General features: G+C 39.3%; 1 protein-coding gene across 2 annotated transcripts in view; it reads right to left on the bottom strand.

Moving 5' to 3' along the window:
* rps6kal (ribosomal protein S6 kinase a, like) overlaps positions 1-14,124 on the bottom strand; it is a 170,775-nt gene that overhangs the window by 92,650 nt on the left and 64,001 nt on the right. For both annotated transcript variants that reach the window (XM_073058599.1, XM_073058600.1), the window contains 2 exons: positions 12,351-12,432; positions 11,651-11,731 (listed from right to left, as the gene is read on the bottom strand). In XM_073058599.1, coding sequence (XP_072914700.1) covers positions 11,651-11,731; positions 12,351-12,432 — 163 coding nt within the window. The remainder of the gene's footprint in view (positions 1-11,650; positions 11,732-12,350; positions 12,433-14,124) is intronic.

Below are 14,124 nucleotides of genomic sequence, written 5' to 3' on the forward strand. Positions count from 1 at the left end.
CTGGGGATGTTGTCTGGAATCTCTCCTGTCCAGCTGACCAAAATACTGTGCTGGGTTTTGAGGTCTTAAGACCGTAAGATATTCGAGCAGAATTGGGTCAACTCTGTTACCCCATGGTTGATCCATTTTCCCTCTCAGCCCCAATCTCCTGCCTTCCCCCTATCCCTTCATGCCCTGACCAATCAAAAACCAATCAATCTTTGCCTTAAAAGTACATAAACACCTGGCCTCCACAGCTGCCTGTGGCAACAAATTCCACACATACACCACTCTCTGGCTGAAGAAATTCTTCCTTATCTCCTTTCTAAAAGGATACCCCTTTATTCTGAGGATGTGTCCTCTAGTCTTAGACACTCCCACCATAAGAACCATCCTCTCCACATCAACTCTATCAAGGCATTCCACCATTTGCTAGGTTTCAATGAGGTCAGCCCTCATTCTTCTGAATTCCAGCCATCAGAAGCTCTTCAAATGACAAGCCGTTCTATCCTGGAATCATTTTTGTGAACCTCCTTTGAACCCTCTCCAGTTTTAGCACATCCTTTCTAAGATGAGAGGCCTAAAACGGCTCACAATACTCCCAAGTAAAGCCTCACTAATGCTTTATAAAATCTCAACATTACATCCTTGCTTCTATATTCTCTTGAAATAAATGCAAACATCGCATTTGCCTTCTTCACCACAGACTCAACCTGCAAATTAACCTTTAGGGAATCTTGCACAAGGACTCTCGTACCTTTGTGAGTCAGATTTTTGTATTTTCTTTCCATTTAGAAAATAGTCAACCCTTTCACTTCTTCTACCAAAGGGTATGATCATACACATCCTGACACCATATTCCACCTACCACTTCTTTGCTCATTCACCTAATCTGTCTAAATTCTCTGTAGCCTCTCTACTTCCTCAGAACTACCAGCCTCTCCACCTATCTTTGTATCGTCTGCAAACTTTGCAACAAAGCCAGATCAACCAAATCATTGATATATAACATATAAAATCATCTCACAGTTACCAAACCTACAAGGGAACATGTTATCTTAGATCTGGTCCTGTGCAATGACACAGGTACAATTAATGACCTTGTAGTTAGGGATCCTCTTGGAAAAAGTGATCACAGTATGATTGACTTCTCAAAACAAATGGAGAGTGCAAGAGTCCAATCGAAAACCAATGTATTATGCCTAAACAATGGAGACTACAATGGGATGAGGGAGGATTTGGCCAGTGTAGACTGGGAACGCAGGCTATATGGTGGACAGTTGAGGAACAGTGGAAGACTTTCAAAGAGATTTTTCACAGTACTCAATAAAAGTATATTCCAGTTAAAAGCAAGGACAGTAAGGTTGGAGAGGTGGAGAGAGCTAACCTTGGATAACTAAAGAAATAAAAGGAGGCAACAAATTGAAAGCTCATGTATACAAAATCACTAAGAGTAGTGGGAACCTGGAAGATTGGGAAAACTTTGAAAAGCAACAAAGTACCATTAAATGAGCAATACAGAAAGGGAAGCTAGATTATGAAAATACACCAGCACAAAATATAACAATGGATAGTAATTTTTTAAAAAAATTATATAAAGCGGAAAGGGGTGGCTAAAGTGAATGTAGGCCCCTTGGAGGACGAGAAGGGGGAATTGATATTGGGTAATGAGGAAATGGCCAAGTGAATGACTATTTTATATCGATCTTCACAGTGGAGGTCGCATCTAACTTGCCAAAGGGAGATGTTATGGATGCGGTTGGAGGTGAGGACCTCAATACAGAAGTAGTGCTGAGCAAGCTTGTGGGCCTGAAGATAGTTAAGTTCCCTGTTCCTGATGGAATGCGTCCCAGGATACTGAGAGAAATGGCAGAAGTTATAGTAGAGGCTTTAGTGATGATTTACCAAAATTCTCTGGACTCTAGGCAGGTCCCGGTAGATTGGAAGACGGCAAATGTCACGTCACTGTTCAAAAATGGATGTATTTAAAAGTCAGGTAACATAGGCCAAATAGATTAACATCTGTAGTTGGGAAAATGCTTGAAGTTATCATTAAAGAAGAAATAGCGAGGTATCTGGAAAGAAATAGATCCATCAGACAGATGCAGCATGGATTCAACAAAGGCAGGTCCTGTTTGACAAACTTACTGGAGTTCTTTGAGCGCACTGGATAGAGGGGAAGAGATGGATGTTACTTACTTGGATTTCCAGAAGGTGTTCAATAAGTTGCCACATAAAAGACTTACCCATAAGATAAGGATGCATAGAGTTAGGGTGATGTATCAGCATGGATAGAGGACTGGTTAACTAATAGAAAGCAGACAGTTGGGATACATTGGTGTTACTCTGGTTGGTAATCAGTGGTGAGCTGTGTGCCACAGGGGTCGGTGCTGGGCCTGCAACTGTTCACAATATACATTAACGATCTGGAAGAGGGGGCCGAGTATAGTGCAAGTTTGCTGATGATACTAAATTGAGTGGAAAAGCAAATTGTGCAGAAGATATGGAGAGTCTGCAGAGAAATATAGATAGATTAAGTGAGTGGGCAAGGGTCTGGCAGATGGAGTACAATGTTGGTAAATGCACAGCCATCCACTTTCGAAGGAAAAATGAAACAGATTATTCTTTAAATGGTTAAAAAAAAATTGCAGCATACTGCTGTGCAGAGGGACTTAGGAGTGCTTGTGTATGAATCACAAAACATTGGTTTGCAGGTGCAGCCAGAAGGCAAATGGAATATTGGCCTTCATTGCTAGAGGGACTGAAATTAAGAGCAGGGAGGATATGCTGCAACTGTACAGGGTACTGATGAGGCCACACCTGGAGAACTGTGTGCAGTTCTGGTCTCCTTACTTGAAGAAGGATATACCGGCTTTGGAGGTGGTGCAGAGGAGGTTAACCAAGTTGATTTCAGAGATAAGGAGGTTAGTCTATGAGGAGAGATTGAGTCACCTGGGACTGTACTCATTGAAAATCAGAAGAATGAGAGATCTTATAGAAACATATAAAATTATGAAAGGTATAGATAAGATAGAGGCAGAAAAGTTGTTTCCACCGGTAGGTGAGACGAAAACTAGGGCACATTGCATCAAGATTCAGGGGAGTAGATTTAGATGGAGATGAGGACGAACTTCTTTTCTCAAAGTGGTTAATCTGTGGAATTCTCTGCCCATTGAAGCAGTGGAGGCTACCTTAGTTGGATAGATACGGCATAGTAGGGGAATTAAGGGTTATGGGGAAAAAAGGCAGGTAGGTGGAGATGAGTCCATAGTCAGATCAGCCATGATCTTATTGAATAGTGGAGCAAGCTAGACGGGACTGACGGCCTACGCCTGCTCCTATATCTTATGTAGACCCCTGAACCACCACCAAGTCACCAACAGCCAACCAGAAAAGGTCCCATTAGTCCCACTCTTCGCCTCCATGCTAGAATCTTTCCTGTAATTCCACTACAGGAAATTACTCAGACGTTGGAGTTGATTATTAAGGATGAGGTCTCAGGGTACTTGGAGACATGATAAAATAGGCCATAGTCAGCATGGTTTTCTTTAAGGGATGATCTTGCCTGACAAACCTGTAGTAATTTTTTGAAGAAAAAGCAAGCAGGATACACAAAGCTTTTTATTTCATCCTTCTCCCTCATCCATCCACCTTCCCTCTCACCTGATCTCATCTATCAACTGCTAACTTGTACTCTTTCCCCTCTCCCTTCACCTTTTTATTCAACTTCTGCCCCCTTCCTTTCCAGTCCCGATGAAGGGTCTCCGTGCGAATCGTTGATTGTGTTATTCTCTTCTGAAGATGCTGCCTAACTTGCTGAGTTCCTCTAGCATTTTGTCAAGATTTCCAGCATCCGTGGAATCTCGAATATGTGCAAATGACTTTGCTTCCTGTGGAAACTTCAGATTCCCCTAGGTGCTTCACTTTCCTCTGACACACTAAAGACTGGCTGGTAAATTCACTGGATGGTGTAAATTGCTCCAAATGTGCAGATGAGTCATAGCAGCAGAATATGATTGGGGGGTTGGGGGGAAGCAAACTGCAGTGTTGACAGTAATGCAGGAATGTGAGGGGGAATGAAGTTTGGTGTACAAATGGATATTTGAAGAACAGCAGAGACTCAGTGAGCTAAAGGGCATGCTTTCATGATTGGTACTGTAACTCCTTGAATAAATGGGAGGTGATGAGCATGTGGCAGGGAATAAATTGAAGAAACAGGAAAATACAAGAGAATAACAACTGATGGGAACTGGTATAGACCCAATGGCTGAAAAGACTTTCTGCATTGCAGTAAGTGTAATGGCCTGGTTGATATTTTTTACAGTTATGCTGTAGGTATTTCATTTTGTGCTGTTCTGTGTGAGCTGCTTGTTTTCAGCTCAAGTTAGGGTTATTGTTGATGATCAGAGATGAAGAGAAATGTCTGCCATCCAATTAGGATGGTTGAAATGAAGGGGAGGTTTCTCTGGTGAGGGACACTAAGGCTGGGCTTGGGGTTTTGTTTTGGTTCGAGAAGTATGAAGAGAGAAGCGGAGCAGGACCATGATCAACGAAGCCCGGGTTGAGATCGATCGAGGAACGGTGATCTGGAGAAACTGTAAGCTCCAACTTGTTCACATTAGACTGCTTCATTAAAATAGACCCTTTAGTCAAATTAAGAATTATAAAGTTAAATCTTTTAATTGTATGCTGTGAACTCTCTGTTATTTCGTGGCACTCATTTGTAACAGGGCAACAAATTACTCAGCATTCACACAAACAGGGGGCTTGGTGTGGGCTTGCACCTCAATCTCACATGTTTGGCAGGACCTAAGATTGCCTTCCCTACATTTATGTAGCCGAGGAAACCTAGGTGTTTAATAAGCAAATCTTTCAATTTTTCCTTCCTTCAATTCTTTCCATCATTCTTTGCTGCTCTTATATTGACAAACCACTGATGCATACATTTGAAGTACAATACTAGATTTAACTTTTATTTAACCATGTAGTCCTCCTGAACAATTTTTCTTTCTCAATGGAAAGTCTTCACCAGTGTACTTCTCAGTCGCCTCCACCCAGAACTGAGGCAGCCCACTCGTAAGACACTTAACAATTTTGACAATTAAACTCTATGAATAATATTTCAAACTGTTTTATTACACAAATGAATATGCTGATTAAACTGCATAGAGTTCTATCACATGCCATATTTAGCATGAAATTGGACTTAAAATGTTCTGTTAAACTGAAGTGTTATAATTTCAGCTCAAGAGCATCATGTAAAAACTCATTTTAAAATAATTACAATCAAGCCTAAATACTCTGCAGAACATTTGAAACCACTAAATGATTGAATTAAGGTGCAGTAATTCAGACTGGTCTTGTATCTTTGTTACATGTTCCCATTTTGCTCGAGCAAATGACAAGTTGATTTGAGTGACAATTGATTATTCATTGCATCGCATCTGACATAGAAAACCTATAACACAATACAGGCCCTTCAGCCCTTAAAGCTGTGCCGAACATGTCCTTACCTTAGAACTACCTAAGCTTTCCCATTGTCCTCTATTTTTCTAAGCTCCATGTATCCATCCAGGAGTCTCTTAAAAGACCTTATCATTTCCGCCTCCACCACCACTGCCGGCAGCCCATTCCACGCACTCATCACTCTCTGCATAAAAAACTTACCCCTGACATTTCCTCTGCACCTACTTCCAAGCACCTTAAAACTATGCCCTCTTGTGCTAACAATTTCAGCACTAGGAAAAAGCCTGACTATCCACATGATCAATGCCTCTCATTATCTTGTACACCTCTATCACGTCACCTCTCATCCTCCATCGCTCCAAGGAGAAAAGGCCAAGTTCACTCAATCTGTTCTCATAAGGCATGCTCTCCAATCAAAGCAACATCCTCGTGAATCTCCTCTGCATCCTTTCTATGGTTTCCACATCCTTCCTGTACTGAGGCGACCAGAACTGAGCACAGTACTCCAGGTGGGGTCTGACCAGGGTCCTATATAGCTGCAACATTACCTCTTGGCTCTTAAAACTCAATTCCACGATTGATGAATGTACCGTATGCCTTCTTAACCACAGAGTCAACCTGCGTAGCAGCTTTGAGTGTCCTATGGACTCAGACCCCAAGATCCCTCTGATCCTCCAAACAACCAACAGTCTTGCCATTAATGCTACAAACATCTGTATGTTCTGCCATCATATTTGACCTACCAAAATGAACCACCTCACATTGATCTGGGTTGAACTCCATCGGCCACTTCTCAGCCCAGTTTTGCATCCTATCAATGTCCCGCTGTAACCCCTGACAGCCCTCCACACTATCCACAACACCCCCAACCTTTGTGTCATCAGCAAATTTACTAACCCATCTCTCCACTTCCTCATCCAGGTCACTTATAATAATCACAAAGAGTAGGAGTCCCAGAACAGATCCCCGAGGCACACCTCTGGTCACCGGCCTCAATGCAGAATATGACCCGTCTACAACCACTCTTTGCCTTCTGTAAGCAAGCCAGTTCTGGATCCATAAAGCAATGCCCCCTTGGATCCCATGCCTCCTTACTTTCTCAATAAGCCTTGCATGGGGTACCTTATCAAATGCCTTGCTGAAATCCATATACATCTACAGCTCTACCTTCATCAATGTGTTTAGTCATATCCTCAAAAAATTCAATCAGGCTCGTAAGGCACGACCTGCCTTTGACAAAGCCATGCTGACTATTCCTAATCATATTATGCCTCTCCAAATGTTCATAAATCCTACCTCTCACGATCTTCTCCATCAACTTACCAACCATTGAAGTAAGACTCACTGGTCTATAATTTCCTGATCTCTACTCCATTTTTTTGAATAAGGGAACAACATATGCAACTCTCCAATCCTCCGGAACCTCTCTCGTCCTCATTGCTGAAGCAAAGATCATTGCCAGAGGCTCAATAATCTCTTCCCTTGCTTCCCACAGTAGCCTGGGGTACACCCCATCCGGTCCTGGTGACTTATCCAACTTGATGCTTTCCAAAAACTCCAGCACATCCTCTTCCTTAATATCTACATGCTCAAACTTTTCAGTCTGCTGCAAATCATCCCTACAATTGCCAAGATCCTTTTCCGTAGTGAATACTGAAGCAAGTATTTATTAAGTACCTCTGCCATCTCCAGTTCCATACACACTTTTCCACTGTCACACTTGATTGGTCCTATTCTCTCACTACACAGAATACTCAAATATCACACTTTTACCCCACTCCCCTCAACACAAAAGATTTCCCCATTTGGCCTGACCAATGACAGCAGTATTCGACTAATTGACTAATTAGGGCAAATCTTGCAAAATCATGAAATGAAAGAAATGCATTAACTAGCAACAGAATATTTTCAGTTGGTTTTTAATTTTAAATATACAATTCATAAACACTGCACATCAGCAATAAAAGAAAATGCTGGAAATATCTATAAAAGAAGAGTTTCCACCATTGGAAATATTTTAATGAACATTATGAATGTCAAAACATCTGTCATTTATCTCCTTTGCTTTTCACTTTCAGAAAGTGACTTGGCCATGTTTTATTAGAATGTTCTATTCTTTGTCCAGTTATTGTGGTCAACATTTCATTTTCAAATATATTCCAGAATTTAATTATTTAAACATATTTTGCTGGTATGATCTTGAGTTCTACACATACAAATACAAGACCAGGCCAAACTTACAAACAAACCTCTAGGATTTTTTCTTTTATAAACCAAGATTATAAATGTATTTTAATTTATTTTTCTCCAGTTATACATATTAATTATCAAACATTTTACTCCAAAAATACCCATTTTGTTATAGCTTTTCATTGATTTACAAGCCACTTTGGCCCAACACCTTTGCAATTTACACTCGTGTGCATTTCCATGTATCAATTTTATTGGTTGAAAGAGATGCTTAAGTCAGGGGAGATCTGATCAAAAGTATAAAAACACGATGTGACAAAAAGAAAAATACAAAGCTAGAATTTTCACTTTGACTAAAATCGGCAAAATTTCACAAGTAACTGAGGATTTTTTCTCTCATTTCTGCTTAAACTTATTTGCTTATTACTGAAAGCAGTATTTTCCATTAGTGTATTTTAGAAACAAAATTTATAAACCATGATATACTCAAAGGTTTGATTAAAATATTTGAAAATGCATTCAGCAGAGCATTCAAGCAATTTTAATCCAGAGCATCAATACATGACCCTGGTGTTAAATGTCTATTAGGTGTTAAGTAACTGAAAATGACTTTGAACAAATTTACAGAACAATTTATATTTACAAGCTTCTAAAATAAATCTACTTTTGTCCTTGTACATCTTTCAAACTCTGTAACAACCACAACCGGCAAAAACGGCCAACAGTGACTAATTCATTCTCCAATGTGACCAGTTTATTAGATGGAGACCCAATCACTTTATTCAAACTAGCACAGAAGATAGCAGAAACACAGTTTGCATTAACTTTTGCTCATGCTCAAAATTTAGTAAATTTCTGCACTTGATGCTGATTTCAGACCAATGGCAACAAAAAGATGTACAACCAAATGGAAACACAATCAAGTAAATTTTCATAATACTAGAAAGAACAGAACACATCTTGTTTGCAGTGAAGCTGCAAGGTATTTTGAACATGCAATGACAAAATAATTAATAAACTCACAGCTCAGCAATATTTAAGTAATTACCCAAACCATTTCTGTTAAATCAAAATAATTTCAGTGCACTTGATTGCTTGGCAAATATAACTGGTTCAAAACTACTGATTCTTTCTCCGCATTTACCTAGATGACCATCGATTCATGAAAAACACTGGTAATTCCTCCCCACACACCCATCGTTTTGGGGTATTTTAACCAGGCACCTTGAAAAGGTCTCTAAATAATTATCAACAACATATCAGTTGAGGACCAAGAAGGTATGGATGAGGGAGGCACTGGAGGACTTACAGGACTGCTTTGAAATCAGTGGACTGTACGGATTCACGGATTCATCTTCCCAAGTCTGAATGAATACATCACAGTTGTCACTGATGACATTAAAATCTGTGTGGATAAGTGTGCGCTCATACAGAGAACATACTGTACACACCCAAATAAAAAGCCATGGATGAACCAGGAGATTCATAGTCTGCTGAGGACTAGATCTGTGGCATTCAAGTCTGCTGATCCAGCACTATACAAGGTGACCAGGAGCGACTTACTTAAGAGCAAAAGAAAATTTTGATTGAGGTTAGAGGCAGAATCAATGCACATCAATTAGAACAGGGTTTGCAGGCCATTACTTCCTACATCATGAATGGCAGACGAGAAAATCTGCAAATGCTGGAAATCCTAGCAACTCACACAGAATGCTGGAGTTCCTCAGCAGGCCAGGCAGCATCTATGGAAAAGAGTACAGTCGACATTTCGGGCCAAACCCTCCAGCAGTGATGCTTCACTCCCACATGAGTTCAACACTTTTTATGCACACTTTGAAAGGGAGAATAAAACTACAGCTATGAGGAACCTTGCAGCATCTGGTGACCTCAGACTTGGAGGCTGATGCCAGAACTTCTTTAAAGAGGGGGGACCCTCACAAGGTGACAGGCCTCAATGGTGTACCTGGTAGGGTGAGCTGCCTTAGTGGCTATTGTCCAGTAGCACTCACATTTATGGTGACGAAGAGCTTTGAGAGGTTGGTTATGGATAAAATCAACTCCTGCCTAAGAAAGAATCTAGACCCAATGCAATTTGCCTATTACCACAAAAGGTTAACAGCAGATGCAATCTCAATGGTTCTTCACGTGGCTTGGATCACCTGGACAATATTTACATCAGGCTGAATCCAACGCAACGTTTAACACAATCATTCCTACAGGTCTGATCAAAAAGTTCCAAAACCTACCCTCTGTACCTCCCTCTCCAACAGGATCCTTGATTTCCACAGTGGAAGACCACAGTCTGTGTGGATCAGAAATAACATCTCCACCTCGCTGATAATCAACACTGGTGCACCTCATGAATGTGTGCTTAGTCCACTGCTCTACTCTCTCTTCACGCATGACTGTGTGGCTAGGTACAGCTCAAATGCCACCTATAAATTTGCTGATGACAATTATTGTTGGCAGAATTTCAGATGGTGGCGAGAGGATGTACAGGAGCGAGGTAGATCAGCTGGTTGAGTGATGTCACAGCAACAACTTTGCACTCAACACCAGTAAGATCAAAGAACTGATTGTGGATTTCAGAAAGGGTAAGATGAGGGAACACACACCAGTCCTCATAGAGGGATCAGAAATGGAAAGGGTGAGCAATTTTAACTTCCTTGGTGTCAACATCTCTGAGGATATATCCTGAGCCCAGTGTATCGATGCAGTTACAAATAAGGCTATTTTTCATTAGGAGTTTGAGGAGATTTGGTATGTCACCAAAGAAACTCACAAATTTCTACAGATGTGCCATGGAGAGCATTCTGACTGGCTGCATCACCGTTTGGAATGGGGGGGGGGGGGGGGGGAGTGCTACTGCACAGGATTGAAATAAGCTGCAGAAAGCTATAAACTCAGTCAACTCCATCATAGGCACTAGCCACCCCAGCATCCAGGACACCTTCAAGGAGTGACACCTCAAAAAGGTGGCACCATCATTAAGGACCCTCTTCAACCAAGACATAGCCTCTTCTCATTGCTGCCACTGGTGATGAGGTACAGAAGCCTAAAGGCATACACTCAATGATTGATGAGTAGCTTCTTCCCCTCTGCTATCAGACTTCTGAATGGGCATTGAACTCATGAACACCTCACTGCTTTTTTATTCTCTTTTTACACACTTAACATTTTAATTTTAATTTATACTTACAGTAACTTAGTTTTTAAATTATGGATTACTGCTGCATAACAACAAATTTCACAACATAAGCCAGTGATATTAAACCTGATTCAGATATAGCAAAGGAAAATTTACTCCACTATTTTTATTCTATTCTTCATCTTATACCAGTTAGTTTTGTAACGTGCATGAAAATCTTCTAGAAAGTGAAAAAAAAAGAACAGTTACTGATGAATTTTTTTCATTTTCTGCTTCCTTCTTCCTAAATAAATTTCCTCACCATTTAATTTTTAGACCAGATTTCAAGCAAACATCAAAAACCAAAATCAAAGGCAGCCAAAATGGAAAGATTGTGGAAGAATTCTTTTGGACCAGCCATGTTATGTCTGGAGCAGGAGATGAATCACCATTAACCAGGTTATTTACGATACATCAGATAATTCATAAATATCAAGGATTCCTTGGTTTAAGATTCAGCAGACTAGTTATAGGAAGAGCAAGTTTTCTTGTTATTCTTCTCATGACCCTTAATATAATACAGTTTTTCATCAACTGTCGGTATGCCAGCTGTGGCCCTTTACAGATTAATTGCTGAATACACATTCTCTCTCTCTATCCTTCATCCAAGTTCTGACTTTTCCCCAATTAAATAATACACTTGTTGCACAACACTAAGTGTATGAATAATTGTAGGTAATAAGCAAAAAAAGAACACACATGTTAAATAACCGTTTAACTCAAGGACAGCAAAATTTAACCCAGTTGAATGTTTAGTTCGAATAAAATAACTAATGTGAAAGCAGCCTAAAAGATAAAAAATTAATCTGATGAGCATTTGGTTCTTACCATAGTGTAATTTAACTATAAATGGATGATTTACTTCCACTAGAATATCTCGTTCCATTTTTGTGCGAACACGATCCCGAACTGAAAATTAAAAATATACATATGATTTTCAGTGACTACACATGTACGCTAAGCAGCAGAAAGACATCACAATTGGTGAACATTCAATTTGTTTTACCTGCAATGCCTTCACTCTTCAAATAAAGTGCTCTACACTAAACCAAATTCTCAACCCTATCCAGAACTAAAACTTGCTGAAATAAAAATAAGGTAAGTAGTGCTCATTAAATCTTATTATCAAAGATCCTCATCCAATGATTGCTAAAATGCATGTACAGCTGAGAGTGAAGTGTCAACAATATCATGAGTGAATGACCCCATCAATCAGGCAAATGCCATGTCAGAGTTCACTTCACCTTCAAGTCTTTGGAATCGGACATAATATGGACTTGTGAACTTCATAATTTTATGACTAAGTAGCTAAACCTGGGAAGGGATAAAGGCCTTTAGAAACTTAAAAATATTTCCAATAAAGAATGTCAGAAATCACTACATTTTCACTTATTTTTTAAATAGTGAAATAGTTTTAAAATATCCATGTTTATTATTACAAACCATCACAGAATATTGTGAAAATGGTGATCTACTACTCTTTCCATTCCTCATCGATCACAAAAACAGGCAAGCAATTCAGACTTGCCTTTTAGGGTAGCTTTCTTCAGTACTTTCATTGCATACAATTGTCCAGCATCAGGGCCAACCGCCTTTCTAACCAAAAACACCTAATTATAGAAAAGTTCAAAGACAAAACATTAGAATTTTGCTGAAAGATAAATTCAAAATATGGCAGGCAATATTAACACAAGTATATGAATCAGTTAAAAATGGGAATTACAGAAGGCTTCATTATAATGATCAGCTGGTAAACTGGGCAGGACAACAGCAAATAAAACTTAATTGCATTGCGTGCGAGGTAATACATCGTAGGATGGTGGGGGGCTAATAAGGATCGGATATATATCACAATTGATAGAATCCTAGAGTATTACGGATCAATAATTATAATAATTGCAACAATCTGACTAGAGGTGCAAGATCCACATGGACTGGTTAGAAGCCTGATGATTTTGTACTCTTGGACTCAAGAATTATTCTTATGCATGCAAAACTTGCATAGAGCAATATACCCAACCACAAAGACAGTCTCCTACGGAGCATCTTTCCATATACAGTGCCCCAATAACCCTTTATAGCACAAATTCCTGTGAAGGCAGAAAGCTGCATTATACACAATTTAAAAACAAAACCTATAGATGCTGGAAATTAGAAACAAAAACTAAAATGCTGAAAACACTCAGCAGATCAGCCAGATACTCTGGAAAATTAAGGTTTTGATGAAAGGTCCTGGACCCAAAACATTAACTGTTTCTCCACAAATAATGCCTGACCTGATAACTTACAGTAATTTATTATTTTACTGCATTATACAACTGTTTTTGAACAAACATCTAATTGCATACAGGCAAGAGAAAAATTAAGAAAAATTGTGAGTTTAGTCTGCACCAGATAACCCCACTTAGGTTATGATTCATTAAAATTACATACAAGCAACCCCCACATTACAGGGACGGAGGGGTTATGTTTCTAGAAATCGGTCATATCATGAGTTATTCTAATGCAAACCTGCTTCATCTGCACATGAATCAAAAACATGAGTTAAAACTAAGTACGCATTTATTTAAATGTATTTACTTCATGAGAGCAAGTTTTACTCTATACCTCAAATTTTGGATAGTGGTTTAGGAATGCCGTAATGGTGAATTTCCATTTTCCAAATGGGTGTAATGCATGTGGTCAACTGTACTAGCTTCCCCAACGAAAGAAGAAAAATCTAAGTCAGGGAACCTTCCCAAAAGCTGAAGTGTTAGTAATATAATTATATAAGACTGGCCAATTCAATTCTAATGTAACCTAATGACTTATTTGTGACAACAATTACCGTATACATCTTCTTTTAAAGTACAGATTTATTAAATATGTTGAATTCAATATTATGTGAGTGCTTAACAAAGACTAATGTCACAGCCATTTTTTTTTTAATTAAACCTGAGTAATAACAGTGAGGGTTCTCTTTACCTCCCCTCTCTCTCACCCATACTTTTTACTTTATCAATTTGAAGTCCCTGATGACTACCTACTTCTGGAGCTATCTTACTCTGCTTCCTTATAAAAATACATTGCATTTTTATTTAGTACCATTTTGAGCTATTCCTTATCCTTCATTATTCTCTGAAAGACTGAGTTACTCTGGAGGGTAACCTGAATTGTCAAGAATCCTGTCGCAATTGCCATCCTTCAAAAGCATATTCCTAATTGATCTAATGTACTTGTTCTTTCCAAGCCAATCAGCATGCTCCAGCACATTACCATAGTCCCACATACTAAGCTATACAAGTTTTAAACATTAGGGGTTC

The sequence above is a fragment of the Hemitrygon akajei genome, chromosome 10, assembly GCF_048418815.1.
Source record: "Hemitrygon akajei chromosome 10, sHemAka1.3, whole genome shotgun sequence".
Classification (NCBI taxonomy): Eukaryota; Metazoa; Chordata; class Chondrichthyes; order Myliobatiformes; family Dasyatidae; genus Hemitrygon; species Hemitrygon akajei.